Genomic DNA, 20,764 nt, shown 5'->3' on the forward strand with positions numbered 1-20,764 from the left:
TCGTTTGAGGGTATTTAGCACCATCTAGTACCCCATATATTAACAATAACATTGAAATCACTTTCACACTGCATTTTTTTTTTTTTGTTAATGAATAATAAAAACTTTGAGAGCCAATCAAAATCCCTTCCTACTTTAAAGTGTGTGTTGCAATTATGAATAAACAATGTCATCATCTGTTGGTGTGGATGCTAATATAGCCATTTTAGTTATTGTTCTGGGCCTGAACAGGTCTTAACTAAGAAAAGGCATACAGCTGGCGAGACACTAACAAATGCATGTGCATTCAGAGAAACTAAAAGACATGATTTCAAACAACAGAGGTCCCCTGAAGCACTAGCAGAGCAAAGAAATTACAGCCTTGTAATCATGAGTTTGCATTCATCATGTTCTCAAAGTCCACAAAGAGTCACACTATAATATAAATCACAACCCACAACGCCATGAGCATAATACAACATTTACACACAAACAAGGATGCAACGACTTCATCCATTCTTGTCATACTGCTTCTTTGCATTCATTTATGATTAACTTGACAGTTTCTGAGTCACATTATACCATTGTAATATTATTAATAGTAAAGTTCACAGGGAAATAAAGACAGATGGTTCAAATGAGCAACAATATCAAAATTCAACAGCAAGCCTCTTGTATAACCAAAAGCTCAAATGCAAAACCTTCTATTTTAGATAATCCCTTAAATCCCTGGCAAATCATTATCATTGTTCTTTGTTGTGGTGATTTTTTTTTCAACAGTATATTACAGGGCACAGTAATATCCATGGATAACTGTTGTTTTGGACACAAAGTCCTTGGTTGTACAACCACAGTAGAACAAAAAAAGAAAAAAAGTGCTGTGGTTGTACCAAGGTACAGTAACAGCATGAGATGGTAATAACATGGTACTTGAATGTATACCATTATACTGATGATAACAATATTTACGTACCATGTTATTTACATTGTACTTCAACAGTTCAAAGAAAGCTATGGTATTACCTCAGTCCAAAACATGGTATTGCCATGAAACCAGTCTATTACTTGAGGCTTGAGATAGATATTCTCAGTGATTTATTTATTTTTACATTTGGCCATAGCAGCAAACAATTGCAAAAGAGTTGGTAAGTGATTCATTTCCATGTATTGATTCAATTAATCTGTTTACCTGATTCCAAACTGATTCAAACATTTGTTTTCACTTGTTCCCCAATGTTACCCAAGCGTTATAAACATTGGTGAATATTGCAGTTTATTACTATGGATTGGTATATATTGGTGCATCTATAGGACTGATTAAATATTGTTCCTTTTGATGTTCATTTAGTGAAAAACCTATTTTTAACTACATTTCTATAGCATTTTTAATCTTAGAAATTATGGTTTGTCATTAAATGACTAAACAAATCCATAAACAAGTTAATTCTTAAGCAATTTTAGTGCAAATAAACATTTTGTTGAAAAACACCAAGATATAATTTATCTATTTAAAAAAAAAAAAAACATGGTAGTACTATGGGTTTTTTTTCAGTACAATTTTGTCAGTGATTAAAAACAAAATCTACAGTAAATACAAAAGCTAAAGAGACAGGAGTGAAATCAGCCATACCTACAACCTCCTCTAGGTCCTTCACCACTATGTGTGCATTCAGTTCCTGAAGCTCCTGGTGCAGTTCCTCCACCTTCTTGTTGGACTTTTTAAGCATGTTGTCCACATAAGCCAGACTCTTCTTATCTGTGGTCACCTTCCTCAGGTTCTCAGCTCCTTCTTTGATCTTCAGCTCTTTGCGGATCTCTCGTTTTATCTGGTCCTTGATCTCATCCAGCTTTTGTTGGACCATGGTGTCTGAGAGGTCCAGATTTTGGCCAAGACCAAGACGTTCTGAAACCATCTGACCCCGAGTATCACTCTGAGGAGCAGGAGAGAGAAAGAGATAGCAGAAATGTTTACAATTATCCGAAGCATTCAGAGACATGGAATGCATCCTGGAATGAAGCATCATTCTCAAGATGCAACGCAATGGCAAGTTCTCAGAATAAGTGGTCTGCATTGTGAGAGTAATATCCTTTCTATGCTGCAGAATGATGCAAATTTACTTTCACATGCAAGGTAGAGTGTATGATCCGGTTCAGTTTGTTACGCAACGGAATAAAGCAGCAGCTAATCAGCTTGAGAAGGCCCAGAGATCTCGCAATAACAATGCGACTCCTTCAGCCAAGCACAAGGGTCAGGGACAAACAGAGTGTACACGATGAAGAAAAGAAATTTAGTTTAAATTTTCTAGAAATATACCCTGTAAACCAGGAATTGGTTTTATTTGAAAGCACTTTTATACCAGTTTTAAGGAAAGTGTCATTTTAATGACTCCAAAAATAACTATGAAAAATAACAAACATTATTATAATAAACATAAACGTAAAAAAATAATTAATAATAAACATAGAAAACAATTGGAGAAAAGTGAGGGGAACTGGATCATGAGACAGGGCTTAATTTCAGGGGCAAGCGCAATTGTGCCATATGTTTGCCCACAAGGCTATGGCGTCGGCCTGACAAACAGCTATATTTTCTTTATTTTATTAGACTTACTGATTCTGACAAAGAGTCATGAAGGTTTGCTAGGGTCCTCTGTAAGAATACATAATTTATTTATGTACTTTTTCCCTGAATGCACCACATGACTTTGATTTGGGCAACGTTCTTTTTTTGTATTAAAATGTGAAATTATCTGCCTTTGGCTTGGTCAGCTGTGGCTTAAAAGACAACTATTCAGAAAATAGCGTCAATCTCACTGTAGTGACACTGAACAGAGCTTGATAATGAACTCAATGTCTTCTGTAGACCTGCATTTAAAGTTGTTTCATAATTAATGACCTATTAATTAATAATTAATTAATCAGAATTGAGCTAAATAACGTCACTATTGTCTTCTGCAGAACTGCTTTACAGCTGAAAAGGAAGTGTTTCAAAATAGATGAATTTTGCAATATTAATACTGTTATTGTCCTGTTTATCACTGGAAAGCTGCTTTGAAACAATCTGTATTTTATAAAGCGCTATTACATAAATAAATGTGAATTGACTTGACTTGTTGAAATGAAATAATGCCAAGCATCAGGCATCAAAAATTGACATTATGTCACTGACAGAAAAAATTCCAAGTGGTCAAACAATGTCAAGCAACATTAAATCTCACGTACAAATAAAAAGGTTGCCTCAGAATTACGAACAGTTCCCCAAAAATGAATTTAATTTTTACATTTATTTACTCAAACCTGTAGGAAATTCAGTAACACTTTTTTTTTTTAATGGTGTCCTTGTAACATGCTATTATAATAACAATAAACTATGGATCATTACATGCAAGTAACCCTAAGGCAAACCCTAATCCTAACCCTAAGCATACAGTAAGTACATTTAGTTAATTAATATTACTCCATACTTGAATATATAATCACACTGTAACAAGGACACCGGAAATTCTTTCTTCTGCTGAACATGAAAGAAGATATTTGAAAGAAAAACGATGGCAAGCAAATAGTTGTTGGTACCCATTGACTTCCATATTATCTTTTCCATACTACGGAAGCCAACGGCCACTAGCAACTGTTTGGTTACCAACATTATTCAAAATATCTTCTTTTATGTTCAATAGAAGAAAGAAACTCATCAACATGAGGGTGATAAATGATGATAAAATTTTCATTTTTGTGTGAACTATCCCTGTAAGACATGTGCACCAATTCACCATTTAGACATTTAGGACAGTTTGTCCTCATCCATCCAACAACCTCTTGGATGATGCAAGTGTTCGTTTTGTAAGGTTAAAGCATACATCAAAACAAGCTCAACTGAGAATATTTTTCCACCTTAGGTCAGTTCAGTGCACCGCCTCCTCACTACAACATGGTTCTCAAAGTTCACACAAACATGCCTGCGTGGTGAATGAGAAGACCCCTCCTGAGAAAGACATATAGCAAACACGGGGTTTGGCATTCAGAGCGCGTGTTATCAGCAGGGTGGGGTCAGCACACACAGATCACTGACTGAGCAGCCCAACTGCTTCAAATCAACTAGATGTGACCACACAAAGCGAAAAAACTCAAGTGGTGTGATTTAAAACTAGAGGCTTCCTGAAAAAAAAGGAAAGAATCAACATCTAGAAGGTCACCACGAGCTTTAAAGTGCAACAGTCCATAAATCGTAAAGCTATAGCCTATATCCGGAAAAAATCATATCAGTTTTAGTGGTGGTGGTGGAAAAATGCATTCAACAATGCATCACGATTCTTCTAATGTTTATTTTGATAATTGATCAGCATGTCGATTATATCTTTGATTAATTGAATAATCAATTTTAAAAAAGCCAAATTTTATCCTCAGTATTTTTTTTAAAGTTATTAGACTATAAGATGGCCAATATTGTCCTCCAAAATTGTGCTATGAATACAAATATAGTGATGCATTTATGTATGCTTTATATACGTGCAAATCGGGTTAAAATATAAACATTACATTTTAAAATGTACCATAGTAAAGAAAAACAAAAGCACAGACTAAACACACACATTCAGTATTAATATAGTAATTAGATTACATATTTCATTACAGCAATTCCTTTAGAGTTAGTACTGCTCTCATAAAAATAGAACTATTTGTTACATTTTTAAACCTGCATTTAAATGTAAAAAGAAAAAACAAAATAATAATAATAATAATAATAATAATAATACACCATGCCAGAGGTTTTTGAAATTTACCTTCAATAAAAATTCAGAAACTAAAACCGTTTTCACTTCATTAAAATCTTTTCATAAGAGTCAGCTGAAAAGTAAGTTCTGATAGAGATCAAGGCATAATAACAAATGTTAAAACTGCAATTTCACAAGCAGAATGCCTCATGACTGCCATTATGATATTCAGTATATGGAAACATTTTGACATTTGCACAGAATGAAATCATCCGATTCTAGGTTATTATACATTCACTTTTTTTTTATTTTTTAGGCTTCTATGTAGAATATTAAACAGAATATCACTGACTATTTGCACCCAAACATACTGTAGCTGTTAAAAAAAGTGAGATTCCTTGTGAATCAATTTTTGAGAAAAAAGAAGGGTTAATAAAATGCGTGTATAATAAAAGACCGTGTACCACAGAATATAGAACTGGTTCTTACCATGAAATGGACGATTCCAGCTGTGCATACAGACCCCAACATTGTTCTCTCTTAATAGCACAAAACCCTCAAGCTATCTTAAGATATCCAGAACTCTCCAAAAATATACATTCCCAAACTAAATGTAAAACTATAAAGCAGCACAAAGGTCTTCTAACAAGGGGAGCCTGTTAAAGTGTGGAAATCAGTCCAGTGTTTAAGCTAGTTTTGGCAGGGAAGAGTTCCATTCAAGGTAAGCCTGATGTCGGATAAGCCATTTGTAAATCTACTGCTGAATGACGGCGACTCAGACTAAGGTCATGGTGGTCGTAAAATAACGAGGGTCAAAGACATCAAGCATACTGCAATTCCAGCTGCCTTCCTCAAATTCAACCAATCAGAACCATACATCAAATTATTACTAATTTAAATCCGTTCACATGCTAGAAAAAAAGCAAGAGACACCAACAATCCCTCATTCAGTTTGCTGTGTTATTTAAAAAAAACCTACAGGAGTCAGGGCTCCATGCATTAGCATAAAGGTGCTGTTGTCACATTATCAAAATTTAGATTTCAAAAGGCAAAAAAGGTCCAAGAAGCACAGCTTACACAGAAGTCACTTTAAAACCAAACAGCATTCTGTTGGTCAACGATGCAAATTTGTGTGACTAGGGCTGGGTATAGGGATGGCTCGATACCATCATTTTGGCTTCGGTACGATACTAAATCGATACCATAGGTGACAAATATCCAGCCTCAAAAGATAAGTGAATTGAAAACAATTTTATTAAAATAATAATAATAATAAAAACAGATTCATATCTTAATACCTTTGTATCAAACTGTAACATAAAACCTACAGGGAACATAGGTTACATTTTGATGTTGGAGGAAAAAAAAAATATGTAACTGAAGTAATAAAATGAAAATACATTCAAATCTTCTTATCTTTTCAGTTCAAACACATAGTGCAAACAAAATGTCTCAAAATGTAACAAAAACCTACCGGGAATATAGGTTACATTTTGAGTTTGAAGGAAAAAAAAATACAACTGAAGTAACGCAATTAATGCAACAAATGTTGCTTTATTGTAAAGTGTTATTCTAACAGTCAAAGTAATATTCAAAACCACGTTATTATTTCTCTCTCTCTCAGATTGTTTTCAGATTTCAGCTTCAGATAGCCAAAGAAAAAGCATTAAATATAAATCTCGCTCTCTCGGCTGCTTCACATTAGCAGAAACATTCCTTTCATATTATTGATACTAAAATGAATATAGCAAAACTCTTGCTTAATTCAAATTCAATAAATTTTCGATTGTATGAAATGCTAGCGCATATATTACGTGACCAAAACTTCACTGGTTCTAGCGTGTCACACGCGCACATTTGCGCTTACTGTATCACATCTGTATGTGCGTTGATCAGTTGTAAATAAGTTCAAATTAAAGCTGAATTTATGAATGATGCACTCACCTGTCGATCTCTTAATTCTCTGAAAAGATCAGGATGAGCAAGCGGCAAATGCTTAAAAAGGTTTGATGTGTTGCCTCCTGTGGCAACACATGATTTATAGCAACGCTTGCATACAGGTGCAGTAAGGTCAGTTCGTTCACCTTTTTCATTTGTTTTGAATGGGATTAATACAACATGGGATTAATCAATGCATGCTCATGAACTTTTATCATAGTTATATGGTAATGAAAATGGTTAACAACCCGTTCTTTTTCATCAGCTCATATTATTTGTGACTTGAATTTTGTGAACGGGAGTTCAATTTATGTTATAAGCCGGGGTTCGAATTCATGATCTTGTCACGTTTTACAAGAAAAGAGAATTGTCTGTTTTGCTTTCCATTTTTTAAGACTAAAACAAAAAGATGGATTCATTGTTATTCTTAATTAAAAAGCACAATAACGATAAAACAGTAGGCTACATTGACAAACTAGCTTACATAACTTTTATTAACAAAAATAAATAAGATGAGGCATGGCTGTATTATTTACAGACTAATAAATTACAGAACACTGAGGAATCAAATAAATAAAAAAAAATTAAAAGAAAGCCTCCATAGCGTAACATGAGGTATACAGCAAAGTAGTGTTGTCACGGTACCAAAATTTCTGTATTCGGTACCAATACCAGTGAAAATCCACGGTTCTCGGTACCAATTTCAGTACCAAAGCAATACACAAAAACATGCTAATTAAAAAACACACTATAAGTCAAACAAAAATAAAACGTACAAAAATCAATGACATTCTTTATGCTTATTTAAAATTGTGTTTGAAGTTTTTCCACAAGTAATAAAAGTATGGAAAACTGTAAACAAGATTCACCCAAATTGTATTTGTCTTTTAATTAATGAAATTTAAACATTTTATTTTTTGTTAGGCCTAAATAAAGGGGGTTTACTATTAAAATTAAAATACGGAAGAAATATTGTATGATTATTAATTAAAAAAAAATTCGTTTTATTAGTTTTTTTTAAACAGTAGTAGTAGTAGTAGTAGTAGTAGTATCACATACATACTACTAAATAGTAGCCTAATATATTTCTGGCACAATGTCTAAACCAAACTTTTATTTTGATGGGTTGCCGTGAATACCTTTACCTTTTTGTGTGTATATGATGGTTTTACTCAAATGAAACGGTAAAATGCTCGTGAAGTGACTCTCAGAGCAGTTCTGGAGATATTGTTTATGTATTTACGTCCTCATTTAGACGGCAGACGCTGAAATCACCTCGACAGTGTATGTAACAAAGCCACGCGTCTCTGCAATTCATTCATTCACATTGAGACTCGCAGAACATGCGGGACTGCGAGATTCATATTTGAATCGACTTTTGCGGCTTAATATTTACAGATACTAGTCCATATCGCGATTTGATTTAAGTGTAATGACCTACTTTGACAAATTTTATGACATTCCGTGTTAAACTGTAAATTCCATTTTTAAACTAGGTTCCGTGATTCCGTCCGCGTTTTCTGCATTGCGGAAATCATAGGGCCTTACGTGTCAAGAACCGGGTTGACCGGGTACTCGGTACCACCGGTACTTAAAAAAACCTGGTACTGTGACGTTTTCATTTTTTTAGTACCGACTTGGTACCGAAGTACCGGGTCTTTTGACAACACTACAGCAAAGATAACAAGCTTTTTAAAATGAAAGCAAAAAGTAAAGTAAAAATAAACTGGCTATCATGATAGTTCTTGGATGTTTCTATCATTTTTGCCACTCTGTGCGCACCTTCGTGCTTGTGCTGATGCGGCAAAACTAGGCTCTACACCCAAAGCACTCGCACAGAAAGCGCCTCTCTTCATGTGATCAGTGAAATCTGACTCCTTCTACAATGAACCTGACTCCTGCTATGTAACGCACACTGTGTGGAGACGAGCAGGCACGTTGGAACAGCTCAGACACCTGCTTAGAATTTGTCACATAAACACCCTGTATCGTTATGAAAATAGGCAGAATCTCATGAAAATCATATACAAATCATATACTGTCAAAATCATGTGTTTATTCGCCTTCATGTTTCATCCATGGAAATGTTTTCCTGGGTTTCTGTACAGAGCTATTTGCACTGATTTATTGATTTGGTTACATTTTTTTATTTTGTGCAGTGGCTCAATGACAAAAAATAAATAAAACCAAAGTTTGTGGTAGTGTGTAATGTAATTTTGTTAAAACACGCATTACACACATTACACGCAGTGTGAATTATCAAGAACGCGATCTGAGGGAATCGCCGTCATGTCACTGATGCCCACGAAATATTTGACATGCTAAATATCTGAAGCTATCTGAATAATGTTTTTCTTTTTGTAGCTGGAAATCAGCGCACAGACAATTTGCGGGCTATATTTTTTTAATACTTCCAGTCTAGCTCGAGAACAACGGTCTGACGCAGGTTCTCGCATTATTTCCTTATCACTTCTCGCGTGTGTTTTGTTGTGAAACGCAGTTTGTGGATCAGACAGAGTTGTCGGCGATTCTTCCTATTGTGAAATCGTGCAATGTGAAAGCCCCTGTCGCCGATCCATCGTGCAATGTGAACACAGCAGCGACTGAATGCTACCCCAGATAGTCACGCAGTGTGAAAACAACAGCGATCCGACGAGTTTGAAAATCGTGCAGTGTGAACTCGGCATTAGTGGATTTCTATTGAAATTATTAGATTTTGCCAAACAGTGGTAAATGTGACACCACCTTAATGGTCATAAGAAGGGAATGGAAGATGTAAACTGGTTTTAAGAGCCAAGAACCTAGTGTGGCTGGAGAACAACCTCACTTTCCTCCTCAGCTTTCTGATATATAGCAGTGAGAGACAGGGAAACGTCTGTGTCCCGTCTGTGGAGAGTCCTGTAAACGCTCTGGCTGGCTGAACACGGAAAGTAACACAGCTAACAGAGAAGCCAGGAATTGACGCTGAAGTAAGACAATGCCAAGAACATGAGTCAGTGACAGGGTGGCGGGGTTGAACATATACAACTGTACATAGGAGGAAAAGAAGAAATTAAGAACAAAAAGACATTGGCCAAGACTCTTGGTTGGGTTTTTCTCCCACAATAAATGCCCCACCCTGAGAGAAGGACCTGGCTGTGGAACAAATCCACTCACAGGGAACACAGTGGCCACATTGCATAACAAACTAACTCCCACACAGCAGACAACAGGTTACCAAATGGCTTGTGGCACACTGAGGTTAGAAAGACCTTCTGATCATTTAGGCTACCTGTACAAGATATCAGATGACCAAAGCAAACTGCAAAACTTCAAAAACATACCTATACCTAGACTTCACTGCGGTTTCCAGCTGAAATTAACACTAGAGACACTAAAACACCAACAACTTTAATTCCTTTTCACACTTCTGTGATTACAGGGCCAGATTATAGATTAATAAAGCATTTTTAGTGTGGTTTCTTGCACAATGTTACGACCTCAAAACAATTCTACAGTTGTGAATGATTAGTAAGCGAATACATTTAAATTTGCGTCACAGATCTTTATGAGCTTATTTGATGTAGTAAACTTGCTCAGTAGCTCACCTGGTACAGCATTGCATGAAACAGTTCATTTCCACTCGACAATAGAGTGCAAATTCTTGCAGAAGCAAGTTGAAATTGTATTTTTAATTGCTAATTTGAAATGCCTTTTTATTATGTTTGCTTTTGTTCAAACTATCGGTTAGGCTTAGGGTAGGGTTTAGTGTACATTATTTTCAAACTTTTAACTTTTTAAACTGAACAAGAAATATTTAAATAAGAGGAATCTCTGAACTGGTGTTCCTCAGTGCGGTCAGAGTTGCTTCAATGAAACTCACTACTGGACAATAGTGAAGCGAACGAGAGAGAAAGATTGAAACTGATACTGTAGATTCACTCTCTCCCCTTGACATTCTTGTTCCTCTCTCTGAGAAAACTACTGAAATTGTATTACCAATGTTTCTTTTAATGCCGCTATAATATTTTGTGCAGCACTTTGAGCTGCATTTAATGTATGAAAAGTACCATTCAAATAAATGTTTATTTTTAATATTAAAACCACAATGATTTTAATGCATCAATACATTTCCTAGACCATTTCAGTTTGTCACCCAGGTTTTCTCCTTGTTTAGTGATGCATCTATTTAAAATGCATTATAAACACACACACACACACACACACACACATACATACATACATACATACATACATATATATATAAACTTTAGAGTTTGATTCGTAACTCTGTTTAAGTGAATCAAATCAAAACTCTGAAGTCTAATCAATTGAATATTTTGCATTACATGCTCAGGTTAATACTGCTAATCATGCAGGTTAATATTGCTGTATATTACTATCATTGTTATATTGTTGCATATAACTGGAATTTATTAAATATAAATACTGAACTATTAAAAAAAATAAAATAAATACTAAAAAAATATTTATAAAATTTCACAATCCATGTGTTTAGATTTACTTTTGTGAGTTAAAGAGTTCAAAATGGGTAGGGAGAGGAGTCCCAACATGTGAAGCCCTCCATAGAGCTATGCTGGGCCTCAGTGACTGGCCAGTTCTCTGAAACTCCACCCACTGAAAAGAGTCATGAATGAGCTTAGAGCCAATGAGGGTTTGAGCATCATCCTGTGAGTTTTATCTCAGAGCTCATCCTATTATGGTTTTACCATGACCCCCAGCACCCACGCCAGTGAAAAGACTTTCATCTAACCCACTAACTTATTTGTTCCATTACCATTAGTACTTCTGTAGTTAACTCGCACTCACAGCAAACACCTAAGACCTTGTGCTCTGGCACAGATCACTCAAGAAACGTCTTGCACAGGATTCTTTATGGAGCTAGATTTAATGGGAACATATGTCAGGTGACTTGCCAAGTAAAAATGAAGATTTACAGAAAGATAGATTTTCCACCTTAATGCCACATTTAAAAATAAACTAACAATAATGACTTAAAAATCTGATTTGTCATTCCACATGTTGGTCAAGCTGCCCTAACCTGTTTGACTGGGAGGTTCTTGACCATCCTGATGGATGGGATGTATGCTTTCGCAGCAATAGCAGACATAAAAGTAGTAGTAGTAGTAGTAGTAAAAATACTGAATATCCATAATTATTAAATAATTTAGTATTTATTTTTATTTACTATTCACATGAGATTTTCACTCCCCATGGGGAAAAATCTGCCTACATATTGACCCACAAGCCATGAAATGTTTTTCAATATTTGACATTTTAGGAAAAAACTGATTTTTTGCATGAGCTTTTAGCGATGGAATTTAAAAAAAAAAAAAAAAAGGATGGTTATTATATACTGGTACTTGGTTTAGCTAGAAATTTCTCTGCAAGCAATTTGCAAAATAAATGAACTAGCATCAGTGTTGAGATGCAACATTACCCTTTCCAGTTACTTTCAGCTGATTATTTATCAGTACAGAAGTCCATTTCATGCACTACTTTATTATAACTTCCTATAGCATATGCATTCTGCAAACTGCTATGTACAGCTATAGGCCCTATTTAATTATTTTGATGGGCTACAATAGCATATTGGATAGGAGTACCCAGTAGAACTGGAACTGATATTAATGTTCTGAGTTTAGTGTGTGTATATTATAAAGTCTGCATACAGCCAGAGCACAGTGGATTGAAACCAAAACCAAAGGTTTTACAAAACAATGAGACGTGACGGCCAAAGACATGCATATGAACATGTTTAACATTGCTCAGTCATTAAAAAATAATATGTTTATGTAAACCACTGTCACAACAATGAGCACACAGCTTGTTTTCTGTTGTTTTCTCAAGAAATACAAAACTTGTATTTAAAAGAAATTTAAAACAAAACGTATTATAGTTAAATAAATTTTAAAAGAAAGAAAGAAAAGAACAAAGCACCATTCAGAGTAACAAGAGAGGAAGAAACCAAAACTTGCAGTGAAATTCCTTTCCAAGGAAGTGTGCCCTCAATTTCAGCAAGCAAACTGAAATATTTTGTGGACTGCTTATGTCAGTGTGTTTGACAATGATCTAAACTAATCTTTAAAGAAAAGAAAATTTGCTTATCCTTATATCCTCTTCCCTTAGCTACACAAATAACTTCCTACCCAAAGACTGTGGCATTTCTGAGCTAATGCCTCTCTCTCCTTCAGTGATTTGGCTGCAGATAAGGGCTAGAGGATACCTGTCCAACACTTCAGCCAAAAAAAAAAAAAAAAAAACAACCTGGCGGAGTCCCTCTGAACACTCAAACTGAGAGTATCAGTTAACTTGTTGGGTTTCAGTTGAGCCTCACTGCAATTAGGTGGGGAGGAGACAACCCAAACACAGCAATCAAACTACTCCCTCTCAAAGCAACAAAATGACACGAGTTTAGAAATGATCCTATTCACAAAGGCCTGATTCACAGCCATTTACACTATTTCTTTACTTTGTATTGCTTTCGAATGAATCACATTTTGTTTGAAACATATTTTGTCTCTTTAAAATGACAGTTGTGACAGTACAACACCTCACCTATGTCACACAACTAAATTAATAAAAGGTTTAACTATAGTTTAAAAAGCCAAAACAGCACAATATAACATAATATTTGAGGAAACATGCCTTTTAAGAAAAACAGATGCAAATCAGATACAATATTTTGTTACATGACTAATGATGCGAAGACCATCAAATTAGGCAACAGCTGGACTAAAACCCTTACATAAATCAAAATATCCATTCATGACCTTCAGTTTGCAAAAAGCCAGTTTATACTTCTCTAAATTAATTCTGAATCATGTCAAAACTTGCATATTGTTCAGTTCAGTTGTTTGTAAAGTTTAGCACGAATCTTGATTTTCTTGACTTTCTTGATATACTGTAACTTGCTATATAGTTTTAAACGGAATGTTTTTCTTTTTTTAAGAAACGTGTTTAATGAAAAGAAGGCAAACAAACACTGACATTGCCTCATACAGTATTATTCAGCAGTGTTTCAGGGAGTTGCCAGGGTGGAATCGTTCAGGATATGTTACTAATAATAGATTTTACTCCAGATTTTCCCTCACGACATGCACGAAAGAGAGGTTCTGCTCCACAGTTTCTACATTTATTTTGTGTGCACATATACACTCATTTTCCTTCATGAAAACAGCTCACAGGGTTTTGAGAAAACGTAAGGACATTATTAGTGCACTTTAGGTAGTATACAAAAAGGAAACAAATAGTTAGGCTAACATATATCGTAATTATTACGTTTAAGAAACAGTAAATTAACATTAGGCTACATAATGCGAACAAGCACAAAGAGGTACAAAGCATTAAGTAACCGCTGTTCTGAATGCTACTGAAGTTATGTAAATACAGTATTATTATACATATAATACACTTCGTTTGCGGTAAAAATGCATAGTTTATCTATGGGCTGGGATTGAAGCAACAGTTGGTCTATGTGTCAATATTTCTAGGCCACATTTAACCCTTTCAGACACAGTTAAAAGTCACTATCTAATGCTTAAGAACAGTGTTGAAATTTTAAAGTAGTGATTAGATGAAAACAAAGGTAATATGATCAAAGTGAGTTGACAGTGTTGAAGCGCGCGGTCAGTAAATAAGAGATAAAATAATTCTCTCACCTGCACGGGATCGGCCGCCATCTTGCTTCTTAATAACTTTGAATCAAACTCAAGGGAGCAAAAAGGAGGAATGTCAGTAAGAAGTTAAACCTCTCCAATTCTCTCCTAGTTAGCTCGTATTTCTTCCTGATTCTGAAGAAAACACATCGGATCCACGACTCGGGCTATTCCATAGCGCAGCCGGTAAACTTCCCAATTCCCATGACGCTGCCGAAATATCCTTGTTTGATATATAAAAAGCAATTGTATAAAAGCTTTGAAAGTTTCAGTAAACCAATGCAATAGTTTTCCGTGACAGATTCACGCACACGGTCGTGGAAACGCGAGTGTTTTGAATGCGTGTATTGTTGAACACGCTCCTCTTCTCTGCTCTCCCAGCTGGAGTCAAATCCTACACTTCCAGTCATGTGATCAGAAACTCTATGCAAGCATTTTCCCATGAGTGTCCATGCACACTGCCAAATATAGAGTTTAAATCATTCTTGAATATTTACTAGAGCCTCGTATCAGATTACATCAGCGCCTAATGTTTGAAAATTACAGAAATACGTCAGAGAGTATTTCCTCTACATTTGTGGAATTACATTTTTACACAAGACTGATACTAAGGTGGGGCTCAGTGTTTTCTGTAGGCTTCAACCTGTCAAAAATATAGGAATAGGTGTTTTATAGGCTGTATTGTTTATTTATGGCATTTTTACAGGGATTTATGTAAAGCACAATGTATTAATGTGAACAGTGCGTAATAATAATAATAATACAGTAGCCTATATTGTATTGCATAGGCTATTATTATATAATATAATGACATTATTATTAATTATATATAAAGCTATATAGTAGCATATTTACATATGTTATATATATTTACATTTTTAAACAGTACTTCTGTTCTGCAGCTTTTTTTTTTTTTTTTTTTTTTACCAAGCTGACACAAATATGTATGTAAATCATTTAGGTTTGACAGCTACATGATGAAATAATAACAAAGCATAATGCACTTATTGTAAGGACTGTAATCTTGATGCATTAATCTTGCCATGTTTTCTTCTCTCCTCTTTATTAATGAACAATATTTTATTTGATGAATGATATTTTAGTTTATATAGATTATTACGATATCTCAATACATTGTTCATAAATCTGTCCGGCCTGCTTTTTGTTCTATCTTTGGTTTGAATTTGGTTGATACCATGGGGAGTCATCTCCTGTTTGAAACCTCTGAAACCAAACCACCATTGGCTTTCTGACTTCCCAGCTTACAAGGAGCTAAGAACTAGACACTTCCTGTGGTAACAATTGAGCTTCCTGTGTAAAACCATGTGTTTCTCTATCATCCATGATAATCTGCTGTTGCTTTTATAATAGGTTGCACCAATATGCTCAGTACAGGGTTAAGATATTGGACTAAAGCATGAAATGGCAATATAGCATCCCAGGAGTTCCTCATTTAGAATAACCGAGTATTATAGATTTTGATGGCACAGTTAATATAAAGACTCACTGTTCTGCTATATGAGACATCATGCATTACACAGTTCTAATGAATTTGCTGTTCTAATCAGTTTGTAATAAGATGCTTTTAACAGTTTATGGAGAAACGAGTATTACCATAAAAGCATAAATGCAATATTAGCTTTGTACATTCACAAGGGAAAACCAGTAAAACCAGTCTCTGGGGCAATAGGGGTAATAATAGCAATTGATTTTGTTCTGTTGCAATGTGAGCAGGTTGGCCATGATTCATGACTCATGACTAGTGATCAAGCAAGCTCAGAGATGCGTCATACTGTGTGTGAAGGAGGGATTCTCTTACTGTCATACCTGAGAGAGATGTGTGTGGTCATCAAATAGGGTTAACATTCAATGCAGGGTATTAGATTTGTAGTTTTTACATATTTTGCCCTCCACACTTCTTTAGTTACACATATGCATATTGAAGAACCACATAATTTAGTATGGTTCAAAAATGAACTGAGAGCTGTCATTCTCAATGGTTGTTTGAGAGACAGATTGAAACATATTGCATCATGAACACATTCACACACACAATATGATCAGACTCTTATTAAACTGTGCTGCATCACATACATTGAGTATAAACACTGCTGAATACTAGGCTATATTCATTTCAGTGTTGGGAATAGCAGTCCTATCAGATTCATTACATTACCATTGGAGGACAAAATACTTCCATCTGGCTTTTACCATGTATTTTACGCCATCTAGTGGTAAATTGTACACTTAAGATTCTTCATAGACCTTTTTTTTGGTTATATGTTTAGCTGTATTAAATTACATTATGAAATATAAACTATTATTATTAATTAAGATAACCTTAAGCCTTAATAGTTTTGCGTAATCTTTTAATTATTTATTTGTATTTTTCTTTATATTTCTTTATATTCATATACATATTATGAAAATGCACACAAAATTGATATTTATGAATTAATAATTATTTATATTTTATTATTATATAAACATTATTATTATTATTATACAGAGCTTTTTGCCTTTCATTTTCATGGTATTTTGTCCATGTATTTTACGCCATCTAGTGGTAATTTGTAATATTACAATTAAGATTTAGTTGGTTATAGTTTTAGCTGTTTTAAATGACACCATGATTTCTAAAATTATTATATTAATATAAAGTAATAAAACAATAAATTCTTAAATTTGTATTTATACTGTTACACCTATCATGTACCTCTATTAAGTTCAAATATTGGTAATACTTATAGTATTACAGGTATTGATTTAGTATTGATACTCAGTTGAACAAAACAAGACAATAAAGAGTCAAATTATTGATCAACATATAATTAATTATTACTGTTTTTAATTAATTGTCAATTTTTTATTTTTATTTTTATTTATTTTTGTTATTTTTTGTGGCTGTGAAATTTAAAGCAGTAGGGATAGTTCACCCAAAAATGAAAATTCTGTAGTGACCCTCTTGTCATTTCTTTCTTCTGCAGAACACAATAGAAGATATTCTGAAGAATGTTAGTAATCAAACCCTTTTGGTGACCTTTGACTTCTGTTATGTGGACTTCCATTTTTGGGAGTTCCATTTTTATTCCTTTAAATCTATTTGTGGGCAGATCACACACTTTGTGACATAAAGCGCACAATGTGTAGATTTGATGCCCTACTTGTAATCATGCAGTAAGCAATTGCACCCTGGCTCAGGGCTGTATGCTTCCTCTATTTCTCTTCTCTCAGTACATTAATGTCAACAATGATTCTATCTACTGTACATTTGGTTTTCAGGACCAGGGTTATTATAATAAACTAAAACCAAAATCATAAATTATATTAACTATATCGAAACACTATTAAATTATATACCCTTGGCAGAGTCGAAACAGAAACATAATCATAACGGATAAAAGAATTTCCTCTGTAAGATCTTTCAGATACATAAACTCTGTTTAACTCTACTTTAATAGCATTTACCTTCAGAACTGTTACACTATAGCCCAGATAATCTGAACCAAATCCTCTCCATCCCATCCCCCCATTTGAAATCTATGCACACACAGACACTTAATTAAGACAAAGTTGCCCCAACTGATGTACACACAGCCTGCTTGTATAGAATGATGACGGTCTCTGCACCAAACAATTAAAGGCATTCATCATGATCAATTACAGTATGCAGGAAGAGCACGAGATGTATTATGCTCTATCAGGTCACATCATATATCATATTTTGTTATGTTTTATTGTATTATAGAGTTTGCATGATTTTAGCATTGTAACGGGCCTTCTGCAAACACCATCTGTTTTTATGTTTCTAAACTTTTGAACTTAGGCTGTCATTTTATAAAGCATCTGAAACGCTGTTTTAATTGAGCTTTTATTTAAAATAGTTTAGTTTTTTTTGTTATACACCTTTCTGGTTTATTTTAACATTCTTCTACATGTGACAAATGAAAATGATTCTAATTTGATTCGGATTAATGTTGCATCTGGCAAAGAGCTGAAGCAAAATAACCACCAATAGGAAAAAAGTCATTCAAACCACAGCAGGTGTTGACCATTCTTCCAGAGGTTTTCATAACCATTTTCCCAGCTCATTTATCCGTAGCTTATCCCAGATATCAATTTTTATACACATTCAAACCGTTTGCCATTTCCAATCCTTAATCCCCTGTGAATGCGAGTAAGGGATCAACTTTAAAACAGCACAGCTGTCAATGTCAGGGTTAAAGGGAGCAGCACCTAATTTAATCTCCATATTAACCAGAGCAAATAACAAATGTAAATAATTACCTGTGTCACCTCAGATGCTCATAAATAAGGTAAGAAAACCCGGCTTACCAGATAAAGCTCCTTGTTCATGTTTTTACCTGTAAATTGAGATATTTCTGATTTGAATGTGTTAATAACATTAATTAAATCCCACAAATGATTACAACATGCAATACCTGTCACTTTGCAATGTGTTTATAAGCTGACAAAGAAAAAATAATAATAATAGGTGAATCTTTAAAAACTTTTTTATTAAAAATAATTGTAATATTTTAGTTGTATGAAGTAAAAAATGTCAATATATAAAATATATATCAAATATATAAAATATTATTGATATTATAAAATATATTATGGATATTATTATTATTCTAAGTCATAGACAGATGTACAGTGTTATGTATTGGTAGTATTATTGCTAATATAAGGGTTCCAGAAATAAAGAATTTTTGACAGAATCTCTGATTTATAGTCTTATTTAAAAAGTAAATTAAATAAAGTAATACATGTTTGTATTTAATATATATACATATATATATACAGTGGGGCAAACAAGTATTTAGTCAGCCACCAATTGTGCAAGTTCTCCCACTTAAAAAGATGAGAGAGGCCTGTAATTTTCATCATAGGTATACCTCAACTATGAGAGACAAAATGAGAAGAAAAAATCCAGAGAATCACATTGTAGGATTTTTAAAGAATTTATTTGCAAATTATGGTGGAAAATAAGTATTTGATCAATAACACAATTTCATCTCAATACTTGGTTATATACCCTTTGTTGGCAATGACAGAGGTCAAACGTTTTCTGTAAGTCTTCACAAGGTCTTCACACACTGTTGCTGGTATTTTGGCCCATTCCTCCATGCAGATCTCCTCTAGAGCAGTAATGTTTTGGGGCTGTCGCTGGGCAACACAGACTTTCAACTCCCGCCAAAGATTTTCGATGGGAGATCTGGAGACTGGCTAGGCCACTCCAGGACCTTGAAATGCTTCTTACGAAGCCAGTCCTTCGTTGCCCGTGCGGTGTGTTTGGGATCATTGTCATGCTGAAAGACCCAGCCACGTTTCATCTTCAATGCCCTTGCTGATGGAAGGAGGTTTTCACTCAAAATCTCACGATACATGGCCCCATTCATTCTTTCGTTTACACAGATCAGTCGTCCTGGTCCCTTTGCAGAAAAACAGCCCCAAAGCATGATGTTTCCACCCCCATGCTTCACAGTAGGTATGGTGTTCTTTGGATGCAACTCAGCATTCTTTGAGTTTTTACCAAAAAGTTATATTTTGATTTCATCTGACCATATGACATTCTCCCAATCCTCTTCTGGATCATCCAAATGCTCTCTAGCAAACTTCAGACGGGCCCAGACATGTTCTGGCTTAAGCAGGGGGACACGTCTGGCACTGCAGGATTTGAGTCCCTGGTGGCACAGTGTGTTACTGATGGTAGCCTTTGTTACTTTGGTCCCAGCTCTCTGCAGGTCATTCACTAGGTCCCCGTGTGGTTCTGGGATTTTGCTCACAGTTCTTGTGATCATTTTGACCCCACGGGTGAGATCTTGCGTGGAGCCCCAGATCGAGGAGATTATCAGTGGTCTTGTATGTCTTCCATTTTCTAATAATTGCTCCCACAGTTGATTTCTTCACACCAAGCTGCTTACCTATTGCAGATTCAGTCTTCCCAGCCTGGTGCAGGTCTACAATTTTGTTTCTGGTGTCCTTTGACAGCTCTTTGGTCTTGGCCATGGTGGAGTTTGGAGTTGGACTGTTTGAGGTTGTGGACAGGTGTCTTTTATACTGATAACGAGTTCAAACAGATGCCATTAATACAGGTAACGAGTGGAGGACAGAGGAGCCTCTTAAAGAAGAAGTTACAGGTCTGTGAGAGCCAGAAATCTTGCTTGTTTGTAGGTGACCAAATACTTATTTTACCGAGGAATTTACCAATTAATTCTTTAAAAATCCTACAATGTGATTCTCTGGATTTTTTTTTCTCATTTTGTCTCTCATAGTTGAGGTATACCTATGATGAAAATTACAGGCCTCTCTCATCTTTTTAAGTGGGAGAACTTGCACAATTGGTGGCTGACTAAATACTTTTTTGCCCCACTGTATATATATACAGTCATGGCCAAAAATATCGGCACCCTTGGTAAATATGATCAAAGAAGGCTGTGAAAATGTATCTGCATTCTTAGTCCTTTTGAT

At 34.9% G+C, this 20,764-nt stretch overlaps 1 protein-coding gene across 2 annotated transcripts in view; it reads right to left on the minus strand.

Moving 5' to 3' along the window:
- Positions 1-14,712, minus strand: part of pkn2b (protein kinase N2b) — a 38,767-nt gene extending 24,055 nt beyond the window's left edge. For both annotated transcript variants that reach the window (XM_058778413.1, XM_058778412.1), the window contains exons 1-2: positions 14,291-14,712; positions 1,610-1,910 (exon numbers count right to left, since the gene is read on the minus strand). In XM_058778413.1, the coding sequence (XP_058634396.1) occupies positions 1,610-1,910; positions 14,291-14,311 (322 nt within the window). In that variant the 5' untranslated portion in view covers positions 14,312-14,712. The remainder of the gene's footprint in view (positions 1-1,609; positions 1,911-14,290) is intronic.
- Between the last annotated feature and the right edge of the window lie 6,052 nt (positions 14,713-20,764).

Source organism: Onychostoma macrolepis, chromosome 06 (genome assembly GCF_012432095.1).
Source record: "Onychostoma macrolepis isolate SWU-2019 chromosome 06, ASM1243209v1, whole genome shotgun sequence".
Taxonomy (NCBI): Eukaryota; Metazoa; Chordata; class Actinopteri; order Cypriniformes; family Cyprinidae; genus Onychostoma; species Onychostoma macrolepis.